At 45.9% G+C, this 23,332-nt stretch overlaps 1 protein-coding gene across 1 annotated transcript in view; it reads right to left on the bottom strand.

Annotated features, from left to right (window-relative positions):
* ST6GALNAC1 (ST6 N-acetylgalactosaminide alpha-2,6-sialyltransferase 1) overlaps window positions 1–23,332 on the bottom strand; it is a 289,824-nt gene that overhangs the window by 180,566 nt on the left and 85,926 nt on the right. The window contains exons 2-4 of the mRNA XM_075347473.1: window positions 14,892–15,234; window positions 12,963–13,131; window positions 8,981–9,152 (exon numbers count right to left, since the gene is read on the bottom strand). Of these exons, the coding sequence (XP_075203588.1) occupies window positions 8,981–9,152; window positions 12,963–13,131; window positions 14,892–15,234 (684 nt within the window). The remainder of the gene's footprint in view (window positions 1–8,980; window positions 9,153–12,962; window positions 13,132–14,891; window positions 15,235–23,332) is intronic.

Genomic DNA, 23,332 nt, shown 5'->3' with positions numbered 1-23,332 from the left:
CACTAATGAAGTCCAACAGCCACTTTTTGGATGTCACTAACTGGCAGCACTCTTTTCAATTAAAATGGCTTTGCAAAAATGTGCAGGAGGGGAGAATGCAGAGGTGGTGGGACTTGCTTGGCACAAGTGCCACAATAATGGAGGACAGCAGCCACTCTTTGGATGGCACTGACTGTCACCTATGGCTCTGAGCCAGCTGTAATTAGCCCTTAAAAGGGCTGAAAGAAACTTCTATCCCTATTCTGTATAGTGCTGTGTGTAGAGCGTACACAGCAGGATCGCCGGCAGGAGCTGTGTCTGCGGTGACTGTTACCCAGAAGCAGAAGGCAGATAATGTCGTCCAGACGGGCAGATGCTCATTTTTTTAATGCAGGGACATGTGACATGGACATCCTATGACACATGCCCTTGCTTGTCTGGCAAAAAGTCTACTTAGCTGTGTGTGTGTCTGGGATTGGCTGACATGCTGGCCCGTCCCACTACACGCGCGCTTAGGGAAGGAAGAAAAGAAAAAAAAAATGGCGATCGCCATTATCCCAGCAGCAGTGATCTGAACGCGCAGTCCCCGCACACTATACGCTGAAATTTCATAATAGTGTGAGTCACAGAATGACTTACACTATTACAGCGAAAAGCCAGCTAGTAATTAGCTTGGCTTTTGGCTGATAGAACCGTTCTCGAATGTAACTCGAGCTAACGAACTTTTAGCAAAAAGCTCGAGTTCTAGTTCGATCTAGAACACCCCCCAAAATCACTCGAGCCGCTAAATGGAGAACCACAAACCACGAACCGCGCTCAACTCTAATTAACACTGTGGCTACCTGGTTTATTATGGTTATTTTCCACATTCCCCATTATAGGATTTTAGTGACTGATCTTTCGCTTTTGTTACCATACCTTCAGTCACAATTTGGCAGAGTTGCATTGTGTAAATTAATTTGTTGCGGCTCTGGAATTTTGTCTGAGAAGGTTACTTCTATGCACAGTCTTTCCACAGCTTGTAGAACTAGTTGATGGCTTTATTGGGCATGGTTGATGGCGGTCGAGTCCATTTAAGGCGTCAAATGGCCTCTATTGTGGCAGGGTAGGAGTCAGGTGAAAGCTGCAGACAAGTTAAGGTGGACTAATTTTAACTAATAGAGGATATAAAACCTCATGGTGGGGAACAGGCTCGGTTTTGGTGGGCAGCCTGAAGGATGTGGTAATGGTAACATCAATTAGGGGCAGGCACGGTGGTTAAGCACAGGAGGGAGGATAATAGGGTCATTGGTGCCCTGAAAGTTTACTGGCTCTGCTTGAATGGCAGCTAGTGCATGCCACCCTCTTTATGGCTGTATGGCCTGGTGCTGTATGTCAGACAGCTGAGGAGATCACAGGACTTGTGAATCCCAATGTACCAGCATTTCACCTGACTCTAAAGCGGGCTTTACACGCAACGACATCGCTAACGGGATGTCATTGGGGTTTCACGGAATTTGTGACGCACATCCTGCCTCGTTAGCAACGTCGTTGCATGTGAAACTGTAAACTGTAAACAATCAAAATTACTCACCATATCGTTGATCGTTGTCCGGTCGTTCTGATCCCGATTATCGTTGCTGTTGCAGGACGCAGGTTGTTCGGCGTTCCTGCGGCAGCACACATCGCTATGTGTGACACCGCAGGAACGAGGAACATCATCGTACCTGCGGCCGCCCGTAATGAGGAAGGAAGGAGGTGTGCGGGAGGTTCAGCCCGCTCATCTCCACCCCTCCGCTTCTATTGGACAGCCGCTTAGTGACGCCACTGTGACGCCGAATGAACCGCCCCCTTAGAAAGGAGGCGGTTCGCCGGCCACAGCGCCGTCGCTAGGGAGGGAAGTACGTGTGACGGGTGAAAGCGATGTTGTGCGCCACGGGCAGCGAGTTGCCTGTGATGCACAACCGACGGGGGCAGGTGCTTTTACCAGCAACATCGATAGCGATGTCGCTGTGTGTAAAGCCCGCTTTACTGTCATTGTTTGAAAACTGTGATTTAAATAAAGCTATGGCCATTTTGACAACCAAAATAATGTGCTTTGTGTATTATTCCAGTGTCTAGGTTTGGTTGTTTTAAGGTGGGTTGGGGGTCCATCCCATATCCAAAGTCATGGTGTTCAACAGGGACAAATGTAAAATCCTACATCTGGGTAAAAGAAATGTAAAAAGCATATATAGTACTAGCTGTACTACCCGGCTTCGCCAGGGTTAATAACTGCTGTTAACAAAATAGAATGTATTAACAAAAATGTATTTTGCACACAAAAACCACAAAACAAATAGATATAAATGTAATTATGTCTGTCTCCCCCTCTGTATATATCTCTGTCTGTCTCTCTCTCTCTTTGTCTGTCTGTCTCTTTCCCTGTCTGTCTCTGACTGTCTCTGTCTCTTTCTCCGTCTGTATCAATCTCTTTCCCTGTCTGTCTATTTATCTCTTTCCCTGTCTGTCTATCTGTCACTTTCACTGTCTGTCTCTTTCCCTGTCTGTCTCTTTCCCTCTCTTTCCCTGTCTGTCTCTTTCCTTGTGTCTGTCTCTTTGTCTGTCTCTTTACCTGTCTGTCTCTTTCCCTCTCTTTCCCTCTCTTTCCTTGTCTGTCTTTTTCCCTGTCTGTCTCTTTCCCTCTTTCCCTCTTTCCCTCTGTCTCTTTCCCTCTGTCTCTTTCCCTGTGTCTGTCTCTTTGTCTGTCTCTTTACCTGTCTGTCTCTTTCCCTCTCTTTCCCTCTCTTTCCTTGTCTGTCTCTAACCCTGTCTGTCTCTTGCCCTCTCTTTCCCTGTCTCTGTTTCCCTGTGTCTGTTTCTGTCTCTTTGTCTGTGTCTCTCTCTTTACCTGTCTGTGTCTGTCTCTTAACCTGTCTCTCTCTTCCCCTCTCTTTCCCTGTCTGTCTCTTTCCCTGTCAGTCTGTCTCTTTGTCTGTGTCTGTCTCTTTGTGTCTGTCTCTTACCCTGTCTATGTCTGTTTCTTACCCTTTCTGTGTCTGCCTCGTTCCCTGTCTGTGTCTGTCTCTTTCGCTGGCTGCATTGTGACACGCCAATATTCCATTTAAGGGCGTGGCTGCGCATTCTTCTGAAGTTCTGGCTGCACTGTGGCTCCCAGCTCCATTCGCTTTAATGGAGGCAGGTTTTTTGGTGAATAACTGTAAAGCGCGGGGTTAAAATTTCCCCTCAAAACATAGCTTATGACACTCTCGGGGTCCAGAAGTGTGAGTGTGCAAAAGTTTGTGGCTGTAGCTGCGACGGTGCAGATGCCAATGCCGGACATACACACACACACACACACACACACACACACATACATACACACATTTAGCTTTATATATTAGATGGGAGAGAGGGAACTAGGTGATACCACCGGAGAAAAGGACTTGGGCATACAAGTAGATCCTAGATTCAACATGAGCCAATAGGTTTGTGCTACAGCTAAAAAGGCCAACAAAATTCTGGGGTGTAACATGACAAACATTAAATCTAGATCAAGAGAGGTCATTATTCTCCTATACTCTACCCTAGTCAGACCCCACCTGGAATACTGTGTACAGTTCTGTGCGCCCCAATTCAAGAAAGACATCAATATATTGGAGCAAATCCAGAGAAGAGCAACCACGATGGTAGAAGGTCTGCAAATCATGTCCTATGAAGACCAGCTAAAAGAACTAGGAATGTTTAGTTTGCAAAAGAGAAAGCTGAGAGGAGACTTAATAGCGGTCTACAAATATCTGAAAGGTAGTCACAGTGCAGAGGTGACTACCCTATTCTCATTAGCACAAGGACGTGCAATAAGCAATGGGATAAAACTAAAAGGAAAGAGATTGAGATTAAACATTAGGAAACATTTTCTGACACTGAGGGCAGTCAAAGAGTGGAACAGGCTACCACGGGAGGTAGTGAGCTCTCCATCAAGAGAAATCTTCAAGCAGAAGCTGGATAAACATATAGCTGGGATGATTTAGGAAAACCTGCACTCACAGGAGGTTGGGCCCGATGGCCGTTGAGGTCCTTTCCAACTCTACCATTATATGATTCTATGAAACCATCTAGGCCTAGAGTTCCTACCAGATTTTCCTAGTTATCTCACACCACCAGGCCGGGCTTGAGGTTCAGTGGAACTAACCACTCATCGGTCTGTTGTTCAAACCCAGTGCACAGCTCCTGCGCAGTTGTGAATTTTTGCCTACAAACAAATAAGTTTCAGAACAAAAAGGTAAGTACTACCGTGCTTGCATATGGAGTAGTGAGGTAGTTTTGTGGTAACCTGAGGAACTGATGTAAGCAATAAAAATTGGTCTGACATCCAAAATGGACTCTGGTTAATTAGGTGGTTGATCTGTGAAAGAATAGTTGTATGGACCTCAATTAGATCAAAAGTATACACAAGGGTAGGTTGTGATGTGTAACGGAACCTTCCCGTTAAAAAACGATCCCAAAAGTCTGCAGACTCCTTTATACAGGGTCAACCTGGACTTGCAGTTTTGCTGAGAATGACTGTATAAGCAAACAGATGACTAGTAAATCAATAATTAAATGAATAAATAAAGGGGTATCTTATAGTAGGTGTTAAAGTAGTGGAAATTTGTCAAAGTATCTGCAGTACAACCTTCATGCAATACAAGCTGGCTAAAATGGGAATCGGGATACAAGGAGCGGTGCTTTTACTATACAGTAGCTATCACAAGACTGTGGAGTTTAAAAAGAATAATAACTATATAAATGCACTTTGGCATGCGAAGAGCAGAGGAAACTGCGTTACGTAAATATGCAATTATCACTTAAGTAGAGCTGAGTCCATTGGTGGCTAATATGGGAGAGTTGGTGGAGAAGAAAGTGTGACACCCTGGCAAAACCAGGGTGTCACAGAGCCTGCAGAAATCCAGCAAAGTGCAGGCAATTCTCCTCCTTGGTAACCTGATACCACACCAGTGCTGCAGGACAGACACCTCCCCCCCTGTGTAAGAGCTAAACTGAGCAGCAGAGGAGGGGCTGGTGCAGAGTGTGTGGGGAGAGGGAGAGGAGAGGAGTTGGGAGTTGTAGCTCCCGGGCTGCTACAGAAGCATGCTCCAAAAGGGCCGGGACAGGCTGTTAGTGAGGAAGGAACTTGAGGTGACCGGGGCAGGGTAGTGGCCCGCCGGTATCGAAAGAGATCCCGGATCACTGCAGGGGAGTGGACTCCCCGTTCCCGGTCGAGGAGGAAAGAAAGACAAAGAGTGGAGAAAGAGGCACCTGACTGCAGGGAAAAAACAGGGGTCTGCTGCCCCGTGTGTGGGGCTTAAACACCCTCCGTACCGAAGGCTGTGGACTCCGGCAGTTTCTAGTTTACCAGTGACTCTGAGTGGTTCAATTGTGAGTACACACAATAGGACACACAATAGGACACCAGCCCATACCTACGGAGAGGCCAACACCTCAGCTGCTCCCCGCCATCGCTCCCGGGAACCCCCGTCACCAGCAGCGGTGGTGCCCACCATCACCACAACCCCGAGCGTGGCGTCACAACCGACATCCCACCACCAAACCTCCCCCTTTTCACTCGTGGGCGAGGAGGCGCTGCTCGAGCCCCCGGGTCCGGCCCCGTGCTCGAGCCACCGAGGAGCAGAAGCACCGGACCCGAGTGCCAGAGATTCCCCAGGCGTTCCCCAAAAACCCCTCTCCGCCCGCGACAAAAGGACATCTGTGGGCTGGGAGCTGGCAGGGACGCAGTGGTGCGAAAAGCGGCGGCTCCTAAGTGACAGAGAGTCCCGGATGGTGACTGCTCAATCTTGCAAGCATGTGTAGAGCCCCACGGGGCAGGCGGTTAGCCTACTCGTCGCCAGGCCATTTCGGGTCGGATCAGGCATTGTCACAGGGTGGCCTTGCCCGGTTCCATTGCCCCAAGGCGTAAATGGTGGGGGAAGCGGGGTATTTTGGAAAGTTTATCGTGACACCACCTGTGGTATGTGGCCAGGGAATAGCCGCCGCTGCCGGATTCCTCTCCGGGGCAGGTGTTAAGGCAGCCGGGATGGTGTCACTTCTCACAGGCGGAGTAGGCCCTGGGTGGATGATGAGGGTTTTAATGGCCATCGGTGCCTAAGTGCTGGGCGGCAACGTCAGTAAGAACGAGCCAACACAGTTTCTGGGGGTTCACAACTTCAGCTGCCAGCCCGGTCACACTGGTCACTGCTGTGATGGGCTCAGGTCGATCCCGAATCCGCGGGAGGTCAGAACCGGTCCGGTAGTCTGTGAGCCCTTCCTCACTGCGTTTTGTAGTGCGGGTCCCTGTGGCTTGAAGCACTTAGAATCCCTTCCGTACGAAGGCAGAGTACTGTCCCCTATGCCAGTAGCGAAAATCCCAGTGAGTCTGACCGTGATCTAGGCCCCAGGAGTCCTATATACCACTTGGCTCTGGAAATTTGGGTGGTCAAAGAAGCATGGAATCTCTCCGTCCGGCAGAATCTGGTAATGCAATGTGGAATTACACCACCCTAGGGTGCTGCACCCTGAACAGCACTGGTCCCGGGGCAACGGACACGGTATCCTCCTCAGCGACCGTTATACTCCTATGTCCCACAGGAGCTATTAGGAAAGACGTCTGCTCACTGTCACTCTTGCTGGAGAACTCTTTGAAATTGTAAACTTTGTGTGTGACTCCTAACTCCCCCTGGTGGCCGCTCCTCCCCCTACCGAGGTCCTAAGCTAGTGGATTGGGGAACCTGTTGTGATGGCATCCTGTTAATGCCACACACTGTTGGAAACCCCTTTTATACCCAACCTTAGCCCAGTCCCTTGTGGGGAAGGGGCAACCCATGTGTGAATGTGGTAGTGGATGATGAAACCGGTATTGACCTCCTTTTGGATCCATGATCAGCACCACACCCTGAGTGGGTTGCAGTACCCTGTGGCACCCTGAGCCTCAGGGGTGCCACACATGCATGCTCTAAGCTGACTGATGTCACTGGCTGTGGGTGGGGAGACCTGCCAAAGACAGTTAGACGCACGATCCTACGCTTTTCGCAGAGCTCAGTCCTTCTTCTGGGCAGAAATAGAAATGGTAATTTTTGTATGCTAAATATCTCAATTTTTTCTTAGATTTCCATTAGCAGTAATGCATGGCTATATTCTTACTGTACATTAAGGCTATGTTCACACAGTGCATCTTTTACTGCATTTTTGGTGCATTTTTGAGGTAACAAAGATGCACCTATATGCATGTATTTCCTTCTCCCAGCAAAGTCTATGAGATTTCTATTTTGTTATCCGCACTGTGCATCTTTTTTTGGCTGCGTTTTTGAAGATGCGGTATGTCAATTCTTTTTGCATTTTTGTCAGCATTCTTGAGCCCTTTCAGTCAATAGATTTGACTTAAAAAACGCATTGGCCAAAATGTGGTAAAAACGCGTCAAAAACGTATGCGTTTTTGCCACTGGTGTATTTCTTGGGACCAAAAACGCTGAATCTTTGTGGTTAAGAAAGGATGCAGTGTGTGAACATAGCCTAATGGTTTGCATACTTTAGCATTACAGAGTACAACTGTCTTTTTTTGTCATTGAATGTCATGTCCAGTTATGCACCTGTTCACACTGCATGTTAGGGAGTGCTGTCAGTCTTTTTTTTCTAGATTTTGGGGTCATGCATTCTGACTGAGCACCCCTCCCCCATTACTACATTCTCTAGTAGCAGGTTCCTATTCACCCATACATATGGAGGTTTTTAACCACAGAGAGAGATGTTAAGCGGGCTTTACATGCTACGATATCGTTAATGAATTATCGTCGGGGTCACGGTGTTTGTGACGCACATCCGGCGTCATTAACGAGATCGCAGTGTCTGACACTTACGAGCGACCTTAAACGATCGCAAAAGCGGTCAAAATCGTTTGCCGCGGAGAGGTCGTCCTGAAACAAAAAATCGTTTTCTGCTTATTAGCGATGTTGTTAGGCGTTTCTGCGGCATCACACATCGCTGTGTGTGACACCGCAGGAGCGACGAACATCTCCTTACCTGCCTCCACCAGCAATGCGGAAGTAAGGAGGTGGGCGGGATGTTATATCCCGCTAATCTCCGCCCCTCTGCTTCTATTGGACGCCTGCCGTGTGACGTCGCTGTGACGCTGCACAAACCGCCCCCTTAGAAAGAAGGCAGTTTGCCGGCCAGAGCGACGTCGCAGGGCAGGTAAGTCTGTGTGACGGGGGTAAGCGAGGTTGTGCGTCACAGGCAGCGATTTGCCCGTGTCGCATAACCGACGGGGGCGGGTACTATCAAATGCGATCTCGCTAGAAAGATCGCAGCGTGTAAAGTACCCTTTAGAGTGAGTACCCAGTATACGAGATATGCCTGACGTGGCTACTGGGCAGATATAGAAATGGCCATATTTGTATGCTAAATATCTCAATTTTTTTCTTAGCTTTCCTGCATGTCTATATTCTTACATTCATGGTTTGCATGCTTTAGCATTACATAGTGCTTTTTTGTCAAAGTTTATTATTCATGTCAGTATGATTACAGCGATACCACATTTATAATATTTTTTTACATTTAGCCGCCCCCGTCGCAGCTGCGATATCTTGTGATAGCTGCCGTAGCGAACATTATCGCTACGGCAGCTTCACACGCACTTACCTGCCCTGCGACGTTGCTCTGGCTGGTGACCCGCCTCCTTCCTAAGGGGGAGGGTCGTGCAGCGTCACAGCGACGTCACACGGCAGGCGGCCTATAGAAGCAGAGGGGCGGGGATGAGCGGGACATAAACATCCCGCCCATCTCCTTCCTTTCTCATTGCAGCCGGGACGCAGGTAAGGAGATGTTCCTCGCTCATGCGGCTTCATGCACAGCGATGTGTGCTGTCGCAGGAACGAGGAACAACATCGTACCTGTCGCTGCAGCGACATTATGGAAACAGTAATAAATTATAAATCATATTTTTCTGATACATTAAACAGTAGATGTAATTTTAGCCAAATAAAAAGTGCACAATTTATTTCATGGAACTTACCGAAAAACATAATCATGTGAATCAATCTCTTTTCCCATTCGAGATGCATTGAGAATCCCTCCATTTCCAACCACGGCACAGGTAACGCAGTGTGGAATCTTTCCACTCTTTTCTGCAAGGAGCAGCTGCTGATCGGTAATAAGAGGTAGAACAGACACAACTTCTTTTACCACTAGATCAAGAAGAGAGATGGTTAAAAAAATCATGATGTATGAATAGATTTTTTGCAGAAAAGTTATGCGTGATGCTGGCCTTTTATGAAACTGACTCAGTAGCATAGAATGCTACTTTATTTAACAGTGTAGAGGGAATAAATGCATATGTTAAATTAATTTTCTTTCCAAATCCAACTTTATCGCTAGTGCACTTGAACCCATCCCATCAGACCTCCTCCCCAACCTCCCCCCATGCTTATCCTGGCCCTAACCCATCTTTTCAAGCTATCATTAACTTCTGGTACCTTTAATTTTGCTTTCAAACATGCTGCAATCACATCTCTCCTAAAGAAACCATCACTCGACCCGACCTCTACGCCCAGCTATCGACCTATATCACTGCTCCCATTCACATTTAAATTCCTCAACCAGCACATCCATACTGTACTTCCTCCTATTTCTCACTTAACTCACTCTTTGACAACCTGCAATTCACCTTCTGTTCCACCATTACATTGAAATTGCCTTGACCAAAATTACTAACAAATTTACCTCCAAAGCTAACAGACAATTCTCTACACTCCTCCATCTAGACCTGTCCTCTGCCTTCGACATAGTTGACCACTCCCTCCTACTACAGGTCCTCTCTTCCCTTCGCATTAAAGACCTTGCCCTCTCCTGGATCAAATCACACCTTTCTAACTGCACATTTAGCATCTCCCACTCTCATACAAACTCTTCATCCTGTAGTTTCTGTGTTGACACCAACACAGAGAAGCAGGATGAAGAGTTCGACTGTGTCAAAGGCAGAGGACAGGTCTAGAAGGAGGAGTTTAGAGAATTGTCTGTTAGCTTTGGAGGTAAAATAAGTCATTAGTAATTTTGGTCAATTCTAAACTCTGCTGCCAAATACTCCACCTCTCTGCTCGATACTCATCTCCAACATATCCAGCTCAAAATACTAAAATTGACCTACAAAGCTGTCAATAATCTGTCTCCTCTATATATCTCGAAACTAATCTCCCGACTCTTTCCATAAGTAATCGCCAGTCCACCCAAGACATCTTTCTCTGCTCTACACTTGTACGTTCCTCACCCAATCACATCCAAGACTTCTTTCAAGTATTCCCTGTCCTATGGACTTCTGTGCTCTCGATTATCTGCCACATTTTGAACTTTCAGCCAGAACTTGAAAACCCATCTCTTCAAGAAACACTACAGCCTGCAATGATCCTACTGCCACCTCACTACCACCGGAGCTGCTGCTGTATGTGTGACGCCCTGGGCAAGCCAGGGGTCACAGGTCATGCACCAACACACCCTACATCCCAGTTAGGAACACCAAAGCTAAACTAAAATCCTTGTTGCCTTCCTCCAGAAGCTGATGTTCACACCAGGGGGTGGGCCAGGCTGTTGGCTCCGCCCACTGAGGAGTTCACAGCTCTGGAGGCGGGAGAAACCAGGCAGTTGAAGTCTAGCTGAGGGCTAGAGAGGAGTCAGCTCAGGGGGAGCTTGAGTGAGGAGCTAAGTGGAAGAGTAAACAAGTAGTGAAGTAAAGGAAGTAAAGTGGTAAAGGAGGAAAGCAAGAGTGGTGACAGGAAAGAAAGTGAGTGGAAAGCCTGAAGTTGGTCCAGCTGTGTGCAGGACCGGGTCAGCAAGGTCAGCAATGACGGTGACTGTCCAGAGGGGTGACTGTTCGGGAGTTCCTGGAAGGACCGCGGACGGGTAGTGACCCGGCGGTCTGGAGCAGCGTGCAAAGGACAGTCAGCACCAGGGCAGGGGCCTCTCGGACCCCGGCAAGGCTAGGAGTCGCCATAATTTGCCGAATCCGTCAGTGAAGGGGACGTCGATCCCCCAACAACCAAGTCCCGATTGAAGGCAACAGTCCAACCATTAAGGAGGAACACCGCCACCGCCAAGGCACCAGTTCCTCAGGGCCAGCGTCTGCGGGCAAAGTAGAGCTCCTCCGGTCCAGCTTGAAGCCGGGGAGCGGGTTACCGGTGGGGACCCATCGCTACCAACTTAGAAACGTCAGGTGCAGGTCAGAGGGACATCACCGTTACCTACTGGGAGAGCAAGTGCAGCCGTCCGTGGGAACCGTCTTTCCAGCCGTGTGGTTTACCGTAAAACTGTGTCAACGTCTCAGGCTGAGTGAGTACCACAGTGCCGCAAGGCACAGCGCTGCCCCCCGCGTCCCTGCGCCCACCAGGCCCTGCATCTCCCATCTCATCACCGGGCCCCGGGATCACCAACCCCTACCCACGGAGGGGCAACGCAACACCTGGCTGCTCCGCATCACCATCCCCGGGATCCCCATATTGAGCAGCGGTGGTGAAATCACCACAACCGTGGGTGGCGTCACGGACAATAAACTATCCCCACACCCAACAACCCCCCTTTCACTCATGGGCGAGGAGTGCCGCTCGAGAACCCCCGGGATCCGGCCCACAGCTCGAGCCACCACTGAGCAGCAGCCGCCGGACCCGAGCAGAAGGGGTGAGCGTAGTGTGCTGACACCCTCCTCCCCGCCCGCGACATATGTGCAGCATATCACAAGTGAGTACACCCCTCACATTTTTTTTTAACATAATTTATTATATTTTTTCATGGGTCAACATCGAAGATATGCAATTGCATGATTGATTGTTTTTTTAGAGGGGTTATTTACAGTGTTCAGTATTGTTAAAACCTGACCCAGCATTATGATTCCTCAGGTCAGTACAAGTTCGTAGATATCAAACATGTATAGTTTTACTTTTTTCTAAGTGGTGAAAAAAAATCTGAAATTTGTAAAAAAAAATAAATTGCGCTTTTGTTGCCATTTTCCGAGACCTGTAACATTCTCATTTTTCAAATTCAGGGGCTCAGTGATGGCTTATATTTTGGCACCTAGAGCTGGCATTTTTAATTATACCATTTTGCATGGATGTGATGTTTTGATCACGTGTTATTGCATTTTAATGCAATGTTGTGGCCTCCAAACAAACGTAGTTTGGAATTCTTTTTCTTACTATGCCGTGTACCTCTCAGATTAATTGATTTTATATTTTGATAGAGCATGTTATACCAAATATGTGTATTTTTTTCATTATTATTAGAGATGATCGAATATCCAAATATTCGGCTTCGCAAATATCCGACGAATAGGTCGCCGCTATGCGAATATTCGATGTGCAATGTAAGTCTATGGGAAGCCCGAATAGTTGCGAATAGTTGTTATTCGGGTTTTCTATAGACTTATATTGCGCATCGAATAGTCGAATAGCGGCGACCTATTCGGCAAATATTCGCAAAGCCGAATATTTGAGGTATTCGATCAGCCCTAATTATTATCATTGTTTTATTTTCAATAGGGCGAAAGGGGGGATGATTTGAACTTTTAGACTTTTGGGTTTTTTTTAAATATTTTGTAGAACTTTTTTTTTACATTGTTTATTCATTTCACTATTCCCCATAGGGCACTTTATGGCTGCAGTGTCCAATGGCTTCTCCTGATCAGAACGATCATATTACGATCAGTATTGAAAATGAGAATTAGTAATCTTGTAATTTTCATACTGGCCACTTACAACAGAAAAGAAAAATGGCAATAGGTCTGTATGTAATAATTCACATTAATCTTTGGTGCAGTTGTGCTGCGAATTAGAGATAACCAACATATAAGGTGTGAACTTTGTACATTCTACATTGAACACAAGTAATTTTTTTTGTATTGTGTGTTAATAACGTTTTGCAATATTTTTCCAACAATTGAAAAGTTAAGTTTTTATAAGTTGCACCTATATTGGTTGGAATATAACAAAAAGATGTCAGTACCTCTGGCTTACCTGGATACTTTAACTCCATCCAGCCATATGGAGGAACAAAGTGCCCCAATCTTTTCCACTCCTTATCAGTGAAATGACGGGAATCCATGAATATGGTAATATCACGTAGAAACTTTTCATGCAGCCAAGACACATTAGGAGCTTTAATTTTTATAGACATTGGACAGGTCTGAGAAACAAGTAAAATGCATGTTTCAAATTCTACTAGAGCAACATCTACATAGAGTTTATATTTTGGTTTTAGGAAATTATCACTGCTATCTGAGATATCTTATTATTCTCTATGGGGTTAAGAACTTACAGTCAGGTAATTGCTAACAACCTGCTCGTTCTGCCTGGTGCCAATCTTTGCCGGCAGAAAGTGGTCACAGACCTATCTTGCCGGCAATTTTGCAACTTTCTGTGATGTTATGTCAACAGAGCAGCTTCCTTTCGCCCATTCTGCTCAGTTGATGTGCTGTCTTTTCTGAGGTCATGCTAATTGACAGTTGGCTCTCTGTTGTCTATCTGCGGGGAGCTGGCTGTCAGTCAGCAGGACATTGGAAGTGATGCCCTGTTGATAAAGCAGACCGGAAGAGGAAGAGCTGCTCTCTTGAGGTGAGGTCAGGAGCGGTCCGGCAGAGATTTGCGCTGTGCAGAACAGACAGGTACCTGCTTATAAGTTGTTAGCTTCATAGGGAAAATTAAGCAAAATCATGCATAACTCTTTTAAAGGGAACCTATCACTAGATTTGGCGACTATAAGCTGCGGTTACCACCCCTGGGCTCTTAAATACAGCATTCTAACATGCTGTACATAAGAGCCCATGCTGCTGTGTAGAATGTAAAATTGAGTTTATAATACTTACCTAAATGGTCGGTACGGTGCAGATGGGTCAAATGGGTGTCTCCGTTCTCCGAGTGAGGACCTCCTCTTTTGGCCATCTTTGTCCTCCTTCTTCTGAAGCCTGGGTGCATGACGCGTCCTACGTCATGCACACAGGCGGGCATTGAGGCCAAAAGAGGAGGCGCCACACCCAGAGAACGGAGACACCCATTTGACCGATCTGCACTGTACCGACCGTTAGGTAAGTATTATAAAGTCATTTTTACATTCTACACTGCAGCCTGGGCTCAGTGGTGGTGGCCGCAGCTAATAATCATCAAATCTGGTGACAGATTCTCTTTATAGACAAGTATTTGGTTGGTGCTCCCATTCTACCTCTTAAATCTGGATCCCACCTGACATTAGATTGTAGTCACATACAAGGCAGAACATATGTGCATGTAGGAGAACCTTGTTTTCTCTCTATGTAAATAGTGACATGCTTGTAGCTGACAAATGCTGGGCTCCAGATCAAACTTTCAGAGCATGTGCGCATGACATATTATTCAGGCAGGTTCCACTTGCAATCTGCTTGAAAAAAGTGCTGTACAGCCAGTATAAAAAATTAACATAATGCACAGGAATGTAAAAAGGACATTGCTGTGCACATCTTAAGCCTTTTGCTACTTCTTTTAACAGCTTTAGGGTTTGAAAACCATCAAGTGGTTAAAAGAAGAAACATTCATTTTTCAGGTGGCTTTTTTTGGAAGCAGCCAGCTCTTAATAGGTAAACAGCAGGAAAAAAAATTCCAGTGGCGGTGCATCAGCAAAAACCTATGGCAAAACAGCCAGCAAAGAAGCTTTTGGAAAAAGACCGATAGCTATTTCCTGAAATGCCTTTGTCTAAGAAAAGTTTGGTGGCTTCACGGGTGTCTTAAAGATGCCGTGTGCACTTACCCTCAACATGTCTTCCCTCCTGAAACCAGTTTCTGAACCATATCTAGTAGTTTACAAGCCCCAACTAGACTGAGGCCTATAAAATAAATGGTAGAGCGGCGAGCAGAAATCTCCCTTCAACGAACTGGCCAACATGTTCTCTCTATTTGCTAATGATAATAACTTACAGTCTGATGGGAAGAAGAGACCAGGATATAATGCTCTTCAGTTTTCCACTGTGGCTCGGCAGTAAAGTCACTTGCCTTAGTTGAGTTCCAAGTGGTTTGTGCAAAAATTGTTGACCAAATATCAAAACGTGTTTGGTTTGATGTGGATTTAAATTGATTAATTAGCTTTTGGCTTGCTATCGTAGGAGTACTTGAATTTACTGCTCCTCTTGTCTGGATTTCCCAAGCCATAGTTCCAGGAGGCCCATTGTTTTGTGTAGTGATGGACAACATGTCTTCAGTGGGGTTTTCCTGAAACTGTTGAGTTGCACCATTTTCCAAATACACTTCAATTTCCTCTGAACTAAATACAATACAAATATACAACATATTAAGTTAGAAAATATGTTTTGTGTTACATAGACAAATAGATATACACTGGAGATCAAAATTAGAGAACAACAGACAATTTCCTAAAGGTTAAGGTCATTGTGTAGTCCTATGTGATTATATCCTAAGAAGAGTAAACTAGCAGCATTTTAAGCTTATTTCATAAATTGAATTTACTCTTAATCACATAATAAAAATGTAAATTAGATTAATGAAAAAGAACACTGATCAAAATTAGAGAACACTTTCAGATACCTGCAAGTTTTTGGTGTTAATCTGACATTTGGTGCTAATTTACTTATCTGACAAACCCTATTTAACTGGCAGCCTAACTTTCCAGTTTGCATTGATTGCAAAATTAGTGTGCCGTTCCAAAGTGACTGAAACCCTCCGGCAGCAGGTTGTCAGATGAAGGTCAAAGGAGTGACTCTATCAGCCATAGCAGGAGAAGTTGGTCGCTTCAGGTCTGTGATTTCGAGAATATAGCTTCTTTAAAACATCATAAACTCCTTCAAGTCCCCAAGAAGGCTTGTCACCCTCGAAAGATAAATGCAAGAGAGGACAGGATAATGTAGACAATCTCTATGGGTAATCGTTTGAACACTGCAGCTGGAATTGCCAGTTCAGCACTGTGTCATGCTAATTAAGAGCATTTGGACTGAAAGCCCACTCTGCAGTGACCAAACCTCTGATTAGTAGAAAGAATCAAAAGGTTAGACTCACTTTTGGTGAGGAGCATGTTGTGTGGACAGATTAGAAGTGGCCCACAGTTCATTTTAGTGATGAAAGAAAGTTGAATTTATTTGGGTCTGATGGGAAACATTATGTTCATCAACAAACTGGGAAAAGACTGAACTCAAAGTGTGTTAAGAAGTCAGTGAAAGGTGGAGGAGGAAGTGATATTGTTTGGGGAATGTTTTCTGCAGCAGGAGTTGGGCCTCTCATACAGCTACATGGCAGAGTGAATGCAAGTGTGTATCAAAACCTTCTTCAACAACACATTGTTCCTTACTTGCGTTCATCGCTCAATCAGCCAGTAATTTTCATGCAGGACAATTCCCCTTGTCACACAGCAAAACAGGTAAAGCAATTCCTTGAAACAGAAAACACTGAAACAATAAAATGGCCAGCCCAGAGTCCTGATCTAAACCCAATAGAAAACCTCTAGAAAATTCTTGGTGACAAAATTATGAGAAAGAAACCCACAACAGTCAAAGAACTGTGGAAGAGACTGGAAGAAGAGTGGAACAAAATCACACCAGAGCAGTGTGAGAGACTAGTGATGTCCTGTGGCCACAAATGTGCTGAAGTCATTCAAAGAAAAGGTCTTTACACGTCCTACTGATTGATGACTGTTGTTACCGTCATAAAGTTTTATTATAGTCTTCCTCTGTGCTACAGTCATTGATGTTCTCTAATTATGATCTTCACGTCTTGGGCAAAATAAAGGTTTTATGTTGATAAACTTTGGATCTTTTGTAAAACACTATTCTCGTGGCATGGTGTACCCTTTACAAAAAAACTTTCAAATATTGATCAACGAAGATTACATTATTTCTGAAAAAAGCAAGTGATCATACATTGTTTTCTAATTTTGACCTTCAGTGTATTTTTTTCATCTATACATCTATGTACTTAGTATCTATCTATCTAATCCAAAAATAGGCAGCACTTCCAAAAGGTCCAAAACAAAAAAATATGTTTTTATTCCATTCCAAAGCTGTGCCATTTAGAAAGGAATAAAGGGTTTATTAAGGAGTTTTAAATAAAATTATCAAAAACCAAGCTTTATATATACATAATTAGCAAAAAAAAATAAATAGTGTACACAAGTAAAATTCATGAGAAATCAGTCACCAGGTTTTTTTTTAATGCTCCATCAGATAGACGTATAATATAGAAGTAGAGATCTGGATCCCAGCAATATATCACTTACTGGGCTGCTTGCTGTAGTTTTGCTAAATTTCCTGTGTCTTCTGGTGCAGATCTTCCAGTTCTTTGAATGCTAAACTCTGTATAACCCCCCCCCACCCCACCACTGATTGGCAGCTTTCTGTGTACACAGTCATTAGGCAAAAAGCTGAAAATCATAGGTGTAACACACTTACCAGTGTCTCCGCACTGTCCTGCTTCCCTCCCTTGGGGGAGATGCCGGCACACTCCCTCCCGGCGGCTCAGCGGTGGTTGTCCCATTCTCGGTTCCTGCCACCACCACCACCTGTGGCCTGCACACACCGCACAGACCTTCTTGGAGAGCCCTTAGGGCTTGCACACCTTGTCTTAAAGGGCCAGTACATCCTAACCCGGAAGTGCCTCAGCCTATGGCTGAGTAGCATCAAGTATTTAAGGCACCTTCCCCTTAAGGGAGGTGCCTGGGCAGTATTGTATATACATTATTAGATCTCAGGTGCCTAAGTGCTGCGGCTTTTCCAGGAATTTGTAAACAATATATACCGAGATCTGTTCTTCTCTTGTGGTGGTGTACCTGGACAACATTCTGATTTTGTCTCCCAATCTGCCTACACAGAAGAAGAATGTTCGCCAGGTGCTACAGAGACTAAGGGAGAATTGTCTCTATGTCAAATTTGAGAAGTGTATTTTTGAACGGTTTTCCCTGCCTTTCCAACATATTCTTGGACACTGGCTTGAGAATGGATCTGGATAAGGTATCAGTGGTGCTGAAGTGGCTTTGGCCTAACAAATTAAAAGCAATCCAGAAGTTCCTCAGTTTCACCAACTATTATCATCAGTTCATCCCGCAATTCTCATTCCGGATTCTTCCCATCTCAGACCTGACCCTGAAGGGGGTGAATCCTTAAGTGTGGACTCCAGAAGCACGTTTTTTGCCCTCAAGCAGGCTTTTTCTTTGTTCCCGGCACTGCATAGACCGGAGATTAATAGGAAGTGCCTCCTGGAAGTGGACGCTTCATCCTCAGGGGCTGGTGTGGTTCTAAAGGAAAAGTCGACTGCTGGTAAGATGCTAACTTGCAGTTCCTTCTCCAGGGCCTTCTCTCCTTCAGAATGCAATTACTCAATGGGCATCCAAGAACTGTTGGTAATCAAAATGGCTCTGAAGGAGTGGCGATACTTATTGAAGGAATCAATGCATCTATTCATCACCTACACCGACCACAAAAACTTGGCCAACCTACAGTGGGTTCAGAGGCTGAATCCGTAACAAGTTCAGTGGTCATTATTCTTTACCCGCTTTGATTTAGTTCCTGTCCGGCTGAGAAGAACGTCAAGGCAGATGCACTGTCCAGGTCCTTTCTGTCAGCTAATCAAGAGGAGGAGCATCAGCACATTATTGAGCCTTCCAAAATGCTCATGTAGGCCTCCTGGGAGTGCTCTTAGGGCAGGTGCACAAATGCGCACCTTGTGTTAAAGGGCCAGTACGCCCTAAATCGGAAGTGCCTCTCAGCATGTGGCTGAAAGGCATCAGGTATTTAAAGTACCTTCCCCTTCAGTGAGGTGCTCTGGCAACATGGTGTATACGTTGATAGTTCTAAGGTTCCTAAATGCTGCTGCTGTTTAGCGCTGTGTTAGTCATTGCTAATACCGTTCTGTGTTCCAGTATCTGAGGTATCTGATTGTCAAGTCGCCTTTACTGAACGCTCCTGCATCATACCATATCGTCCGAGCCTGCCACATCAGCTGTCACTGCTGCACCTACCATATCAGTGACTGTCCATGTCCATACCCATGGGGCCAGCTGTCGCAGTTCCAGTCTTCCTGAGTATCACCTGGTTTCTACCTGCAGCACAACACCCTCACCTTTAGAGGCTCTGGTGAAAACCTGGTGAGAAACCATAGCCAAGCCCCTTTAGGTTTCTCTGTGTGTTGCTGACCAGTGGGTCCACTCCCTGCTTGCACTCGCAAACAATAGGTGTGGATAAAGTTATACATAGTACAGCATTCAGAAAATTGTTAGATTAGCGAATATGTGGTAGGGCGTGATTGTATAGACCTCATGAATATGGAGGACTATTTGGCAGCACTTTTACTAATCCTTTAGTGATAATCTAATGATGGTTAAATAGTGATTTTATCAAAACTACAGTAAGTGACACATCATATTTCTTTTCCTACAATTATGCTGCTCTAGGATTAGGCGGCAAAAACCTGGTGACAGATTCCTTTAATATATAATACATGAGTGAATAGACTCTAATGTAATTTAAGAAAATTATGTACAATGGTGGACTCTTACTTAATACATAAAATATAGCTTTATAGCTCATTGGGATAATGCATAATCATTAGTGATGAGCGAGTACTAAAAAGCTCGGGTGCTCGAAGCTCGGGCCGAGCCTCCCAAGATACTCGTGTACTCGGCCCGAGCAACGAGCCCAATGTTATCCTATGGGAGACCCGAGTATTTTTGTGAAATGACCTCCCGGCAGCATGGAGAAACCCTAAAAATGGCACAAAAGTCTCAGAAGAGTGCTCAAATGACATGGCAACAGCATGGGGAAGACCCCTTGAAGCATTTATCACTCAAAAGTCACAGCTGTGAACAATTTTGTCCGCGTTTTACGCCATTTTTACGGACTCACCAGAAAACCTTCCAAAATGACCCCAAAATGATTTTTCATGGCAGAAATGTTAAGGGCACATACCCAATAGTGAGATAGAGCTGGTGTATGTTACTTTTTGAGATTAATACATGAAAGATTTTACGTGAAAACATTGTGTGGCACTCCGATGTCCCTGAGAAGAGACGTACATGAAGGCCTCTTGAGTCTAATGTGCCCATTTTGAGGAAGTGAGTCTTTGTAGTATTTTCCTTTGCCAGGGCAGTCCAAAATTGTGAGGTTCACCAATGTCCCTGGATAGAGACGTGCATGATGGCCTGTAAACCTGAAGTGCCCATTGTAAGGAAGTGGGTCTATTTTAGTATAGCCCTTTGCCAGGGCAGCCAAAAATTGGGAGGCTCCACATTGTCCCTGGATAGAGACGTGCATGATGGCCTGTAAACCTGAAGTGCCCATTGTAAGGAAGTGGGTCTATTTCAGTATAGCCCTTTGCCAGGGCAGCCAAAAATTGGGAGGCTCCACATTGTCCCTGGATAGAGACGTGCATGATGGCCTGTAAACCTGAAGTGCCCATTGTAAGGAAGTGGGTCTATTTTAGTATAGCCCTTTGCCAGGGCAGCCAAAAATTGGGAGGCTCCACATTGTCCCTGGATAGAGACGTGCATGATGGCCTGTAAACCTGAAGTGCCCATTGTAAGGAAGTGGGTCTATTTTAGTATAGCCCTTTGCCAGGGCAGCCAAAAATTGGGAGGCTCCACATTGTCCCTGGATAGAGACGTGCATGATGGCCTGTAAACCTGAAGTGCCCATTGTAAGGAAGTGGGTGTATTTCAGTATAGCCCTTTGCCAGGGCAGCCAAAAATTGGGAGGCTCCACATTGTCCCTGGGTAGAGACGTGCATGATGGCCTCAAAACATTAAGTGTCCATTTTAAGGAAGTGGGTCTATTTCAGTATAGCCCTTTGCCAGGGCAGCCAAAAATTGGGAGGCTCCACATTGTCCCTGGATAGAGACGTGCATGATGGCCTGTAAACCTGAAGTGCCCATTGTAAGGAAGTGGGTCTATTTCAGTATAGCCCTTTGCCAGGGCAGCCAAAAATTGGGAGGCTCCACATTGTCCCTGGATAGAGACGTGCATGATGGCCTGTAAACCTGAAGTGCCCATTGTAAGGAAGTGGGTCTATTTCAGTATAGCCCTTTGCCAGGGCAGCCAAAAATTGGGAGGCTCCACATTGTCCCTGGATAGAGACGTGCATGATGGCCTGTAAACCTGAAGTGCCCATTGTAAGGAAGTGGGTCTATTTTAGTATAGCCCTTTGCCAGGGCAGCCAAAAATTGGGAGGCTCCACATTGTCCCTGGATAGAGACGTGCATGATGGCCTGTAAACCTGAAGTGCCCATTGTAAGGAAGTGGGTGTATTTCAGTATAGCCCTTTGCCAGGGCAGCCAAAAATTGGGAGGCTCCACATTGTCCCTGGGTAGAGACGTGCATGATGGCCTCAAAACATTAAGTGTCCATTTTAAGGAAGTGGGTCTATTTCAGTATAGCCCTTTGCCAGGGCAGCCAAAAATTGGGAGGCTCCACATTGTCCCTGGATAGAGACGTGCATGATGGCCTGTAAACCTGAAGTGCCCATTGTAAGGAAGTGGGTCTATTTCAGTATAGCCCTTGGCCAGGGCAGCCAAAAATTGGGAGGCTCCACATTGTCCCTGGATAGAGACGTGCATGATGGCCTGTAAACCTGAAGTGCCCATTGTAAGGAAGTGGGTGTATTTCAGTATAGCCCTTTGCCAGGGCAGCCAAAAATTGGGAGGCTCCACATTGTCCCTGGGTAGAGACGTGCATGATGGCCTCAAAACATTAAGTGTCCATTTTAAGGAAGTGGGTCTATTTCAGTATAGCCCTTTGCCAGGGCAGCCAAAAATTGGGAGGCTCCACATTGTCCCTGGATAGAGACGTGCATGATGGCCTGTAAACCTGAAGTGCCCATTGTAAGGAAGTGGGTCTATTTCAGTATAGCCCTTTGCCAGGGCAGCCAAAAATTGGGAGGCTCCACATTGTCCCTGGATAGAGACGTGCATGATGGCCTGTAAACCTGAAGTGCCCATTGTAAGGAAGTGGGTCTATTTCAGTATAGCCCTTTGCCAGGGCAGCCAAAAATTGGGAGGCTCCACATTGTCCCTGGATAGAGACGTGCATGATGGCCTGTAAACCTGAAGTGCCCATTGTAAGGAAGTGGGTCTATTTTAGTATAGCCCTTTGCCAGGGCAGCCAAAAATTGGGAGGCTCCACATTGTCCCTGGATAGAGACGTGCATGATGGCCTGTAAACCTGAAGTGCCCATTGTAAGGAAGTGGGTGTATTTCAGTATAGCCCTTTGCCAGGGCAGCCAAAAATTGGGAGGCTCCACATTGTCCCTGGGTAGAGACGTGCATGATGGCCTCAAAACATTAAGTGTCCATTTTAAGGAAGTGGGTCTATTTCAGTATAGCCCTTTGCCAGGGCAGCCAAAAATTGGGAGGCTCCACATTGTCCCTGGATAGAGACGTGCATGATGGCCTGTAAACCTGAAGTGCCCATTGTAAGGAAGTGGGTCTATTTCAGTATAGCCCTTTGCCAGGGCAGCCAAAAATTGGGAGGCTCCACATTGTCCCTGGATAGAGACGTGCATGATGGCCTGTAAACCTGAAGTGCCCATTGTAAGGAAGTGGGTATATTTCAGTATAGCCCTTTGCCAGGGCAGCCAAAAATTGGGAGGCTCCACATTGTCCCTGGATAGAGACGTGCATGATGGCCTGTAAACCTGAAGTGCCCATTGTAAGGAAGTGGGTGTATTTCAGTATAGCCCTTAGGCAGGGCAGCCAAAAATTGGGAGGCTCCACGTTGTCCCTGGGTAGAGACGTGCATGAGGGCCTCAAAACATTGTTCCCATTGCAAAGGAGCGGGTCTCCTGTCGTTGTAATGTCCATTCTGCAAAGAATGGGCGAAAAAATTTACCACTGGGGGTATACCTGAAACAAAGACCTAACTATTGTAACGGTCATCATGATGGCGCATGAGGAGAAGGAGGAGCAGTCCAGCGATTATCCAAAGTCGAGAAGTGTACCCATGGGTGAGTGGAGGTACATGGCAAACTTTAAACTCCGCTCTCATTTGCTGGTGGTGTGGTGAAGTCTGGCCCAATCCAACCCTTGTTCATCTTTATCAGAGTCAGCCTGTCAGCATTTTCAGTTGACAGGCGGGTGCGTTTATCTGTAATGATTCCACCTGCGGCACTAAAAACACGCTCTGACAAAACGCTAGCAGCAGGGCAGGCCAGGACTTCCAAGGCGTAGAGAGCCAATTCATGCCACGTGTCCAGCTTGGATACCCAATAATTGTAAGGCACAGAGGAATGTCGGAGTACAGTTGTTCGATCTGCAAGGTACTCCTTCAGCATCTGGGCAAACTTAGGATTTCTTGTGGCACTACCCCGCACCTCAGGGGCTGTGGTACGTGAGGGGCTGAGAAAACTGTCCCACATCTTAAAGACTGTTC

This window comes from Anomaloglossus baeobatrachus, chromosome 5 (assembly GCF_048569485.1).
Source record: "Anomaloglossus baeobatrachus isolate aAnoBae1 chromosome 5, aAnoBae1.hap1, whole genome shotgun sequence".
NCBI lineage: Eukaryota > Metazoa > Chordata > Amphibia > Anura > Aromobatidae > Anomaloglossus > Anomaloglossus baeobatrachus.
The sequence above is the reverse complement of the archived record's forward strand: the minus strand, read 5'-3'. Positions and strand labels throughout refer to the sequence as shown.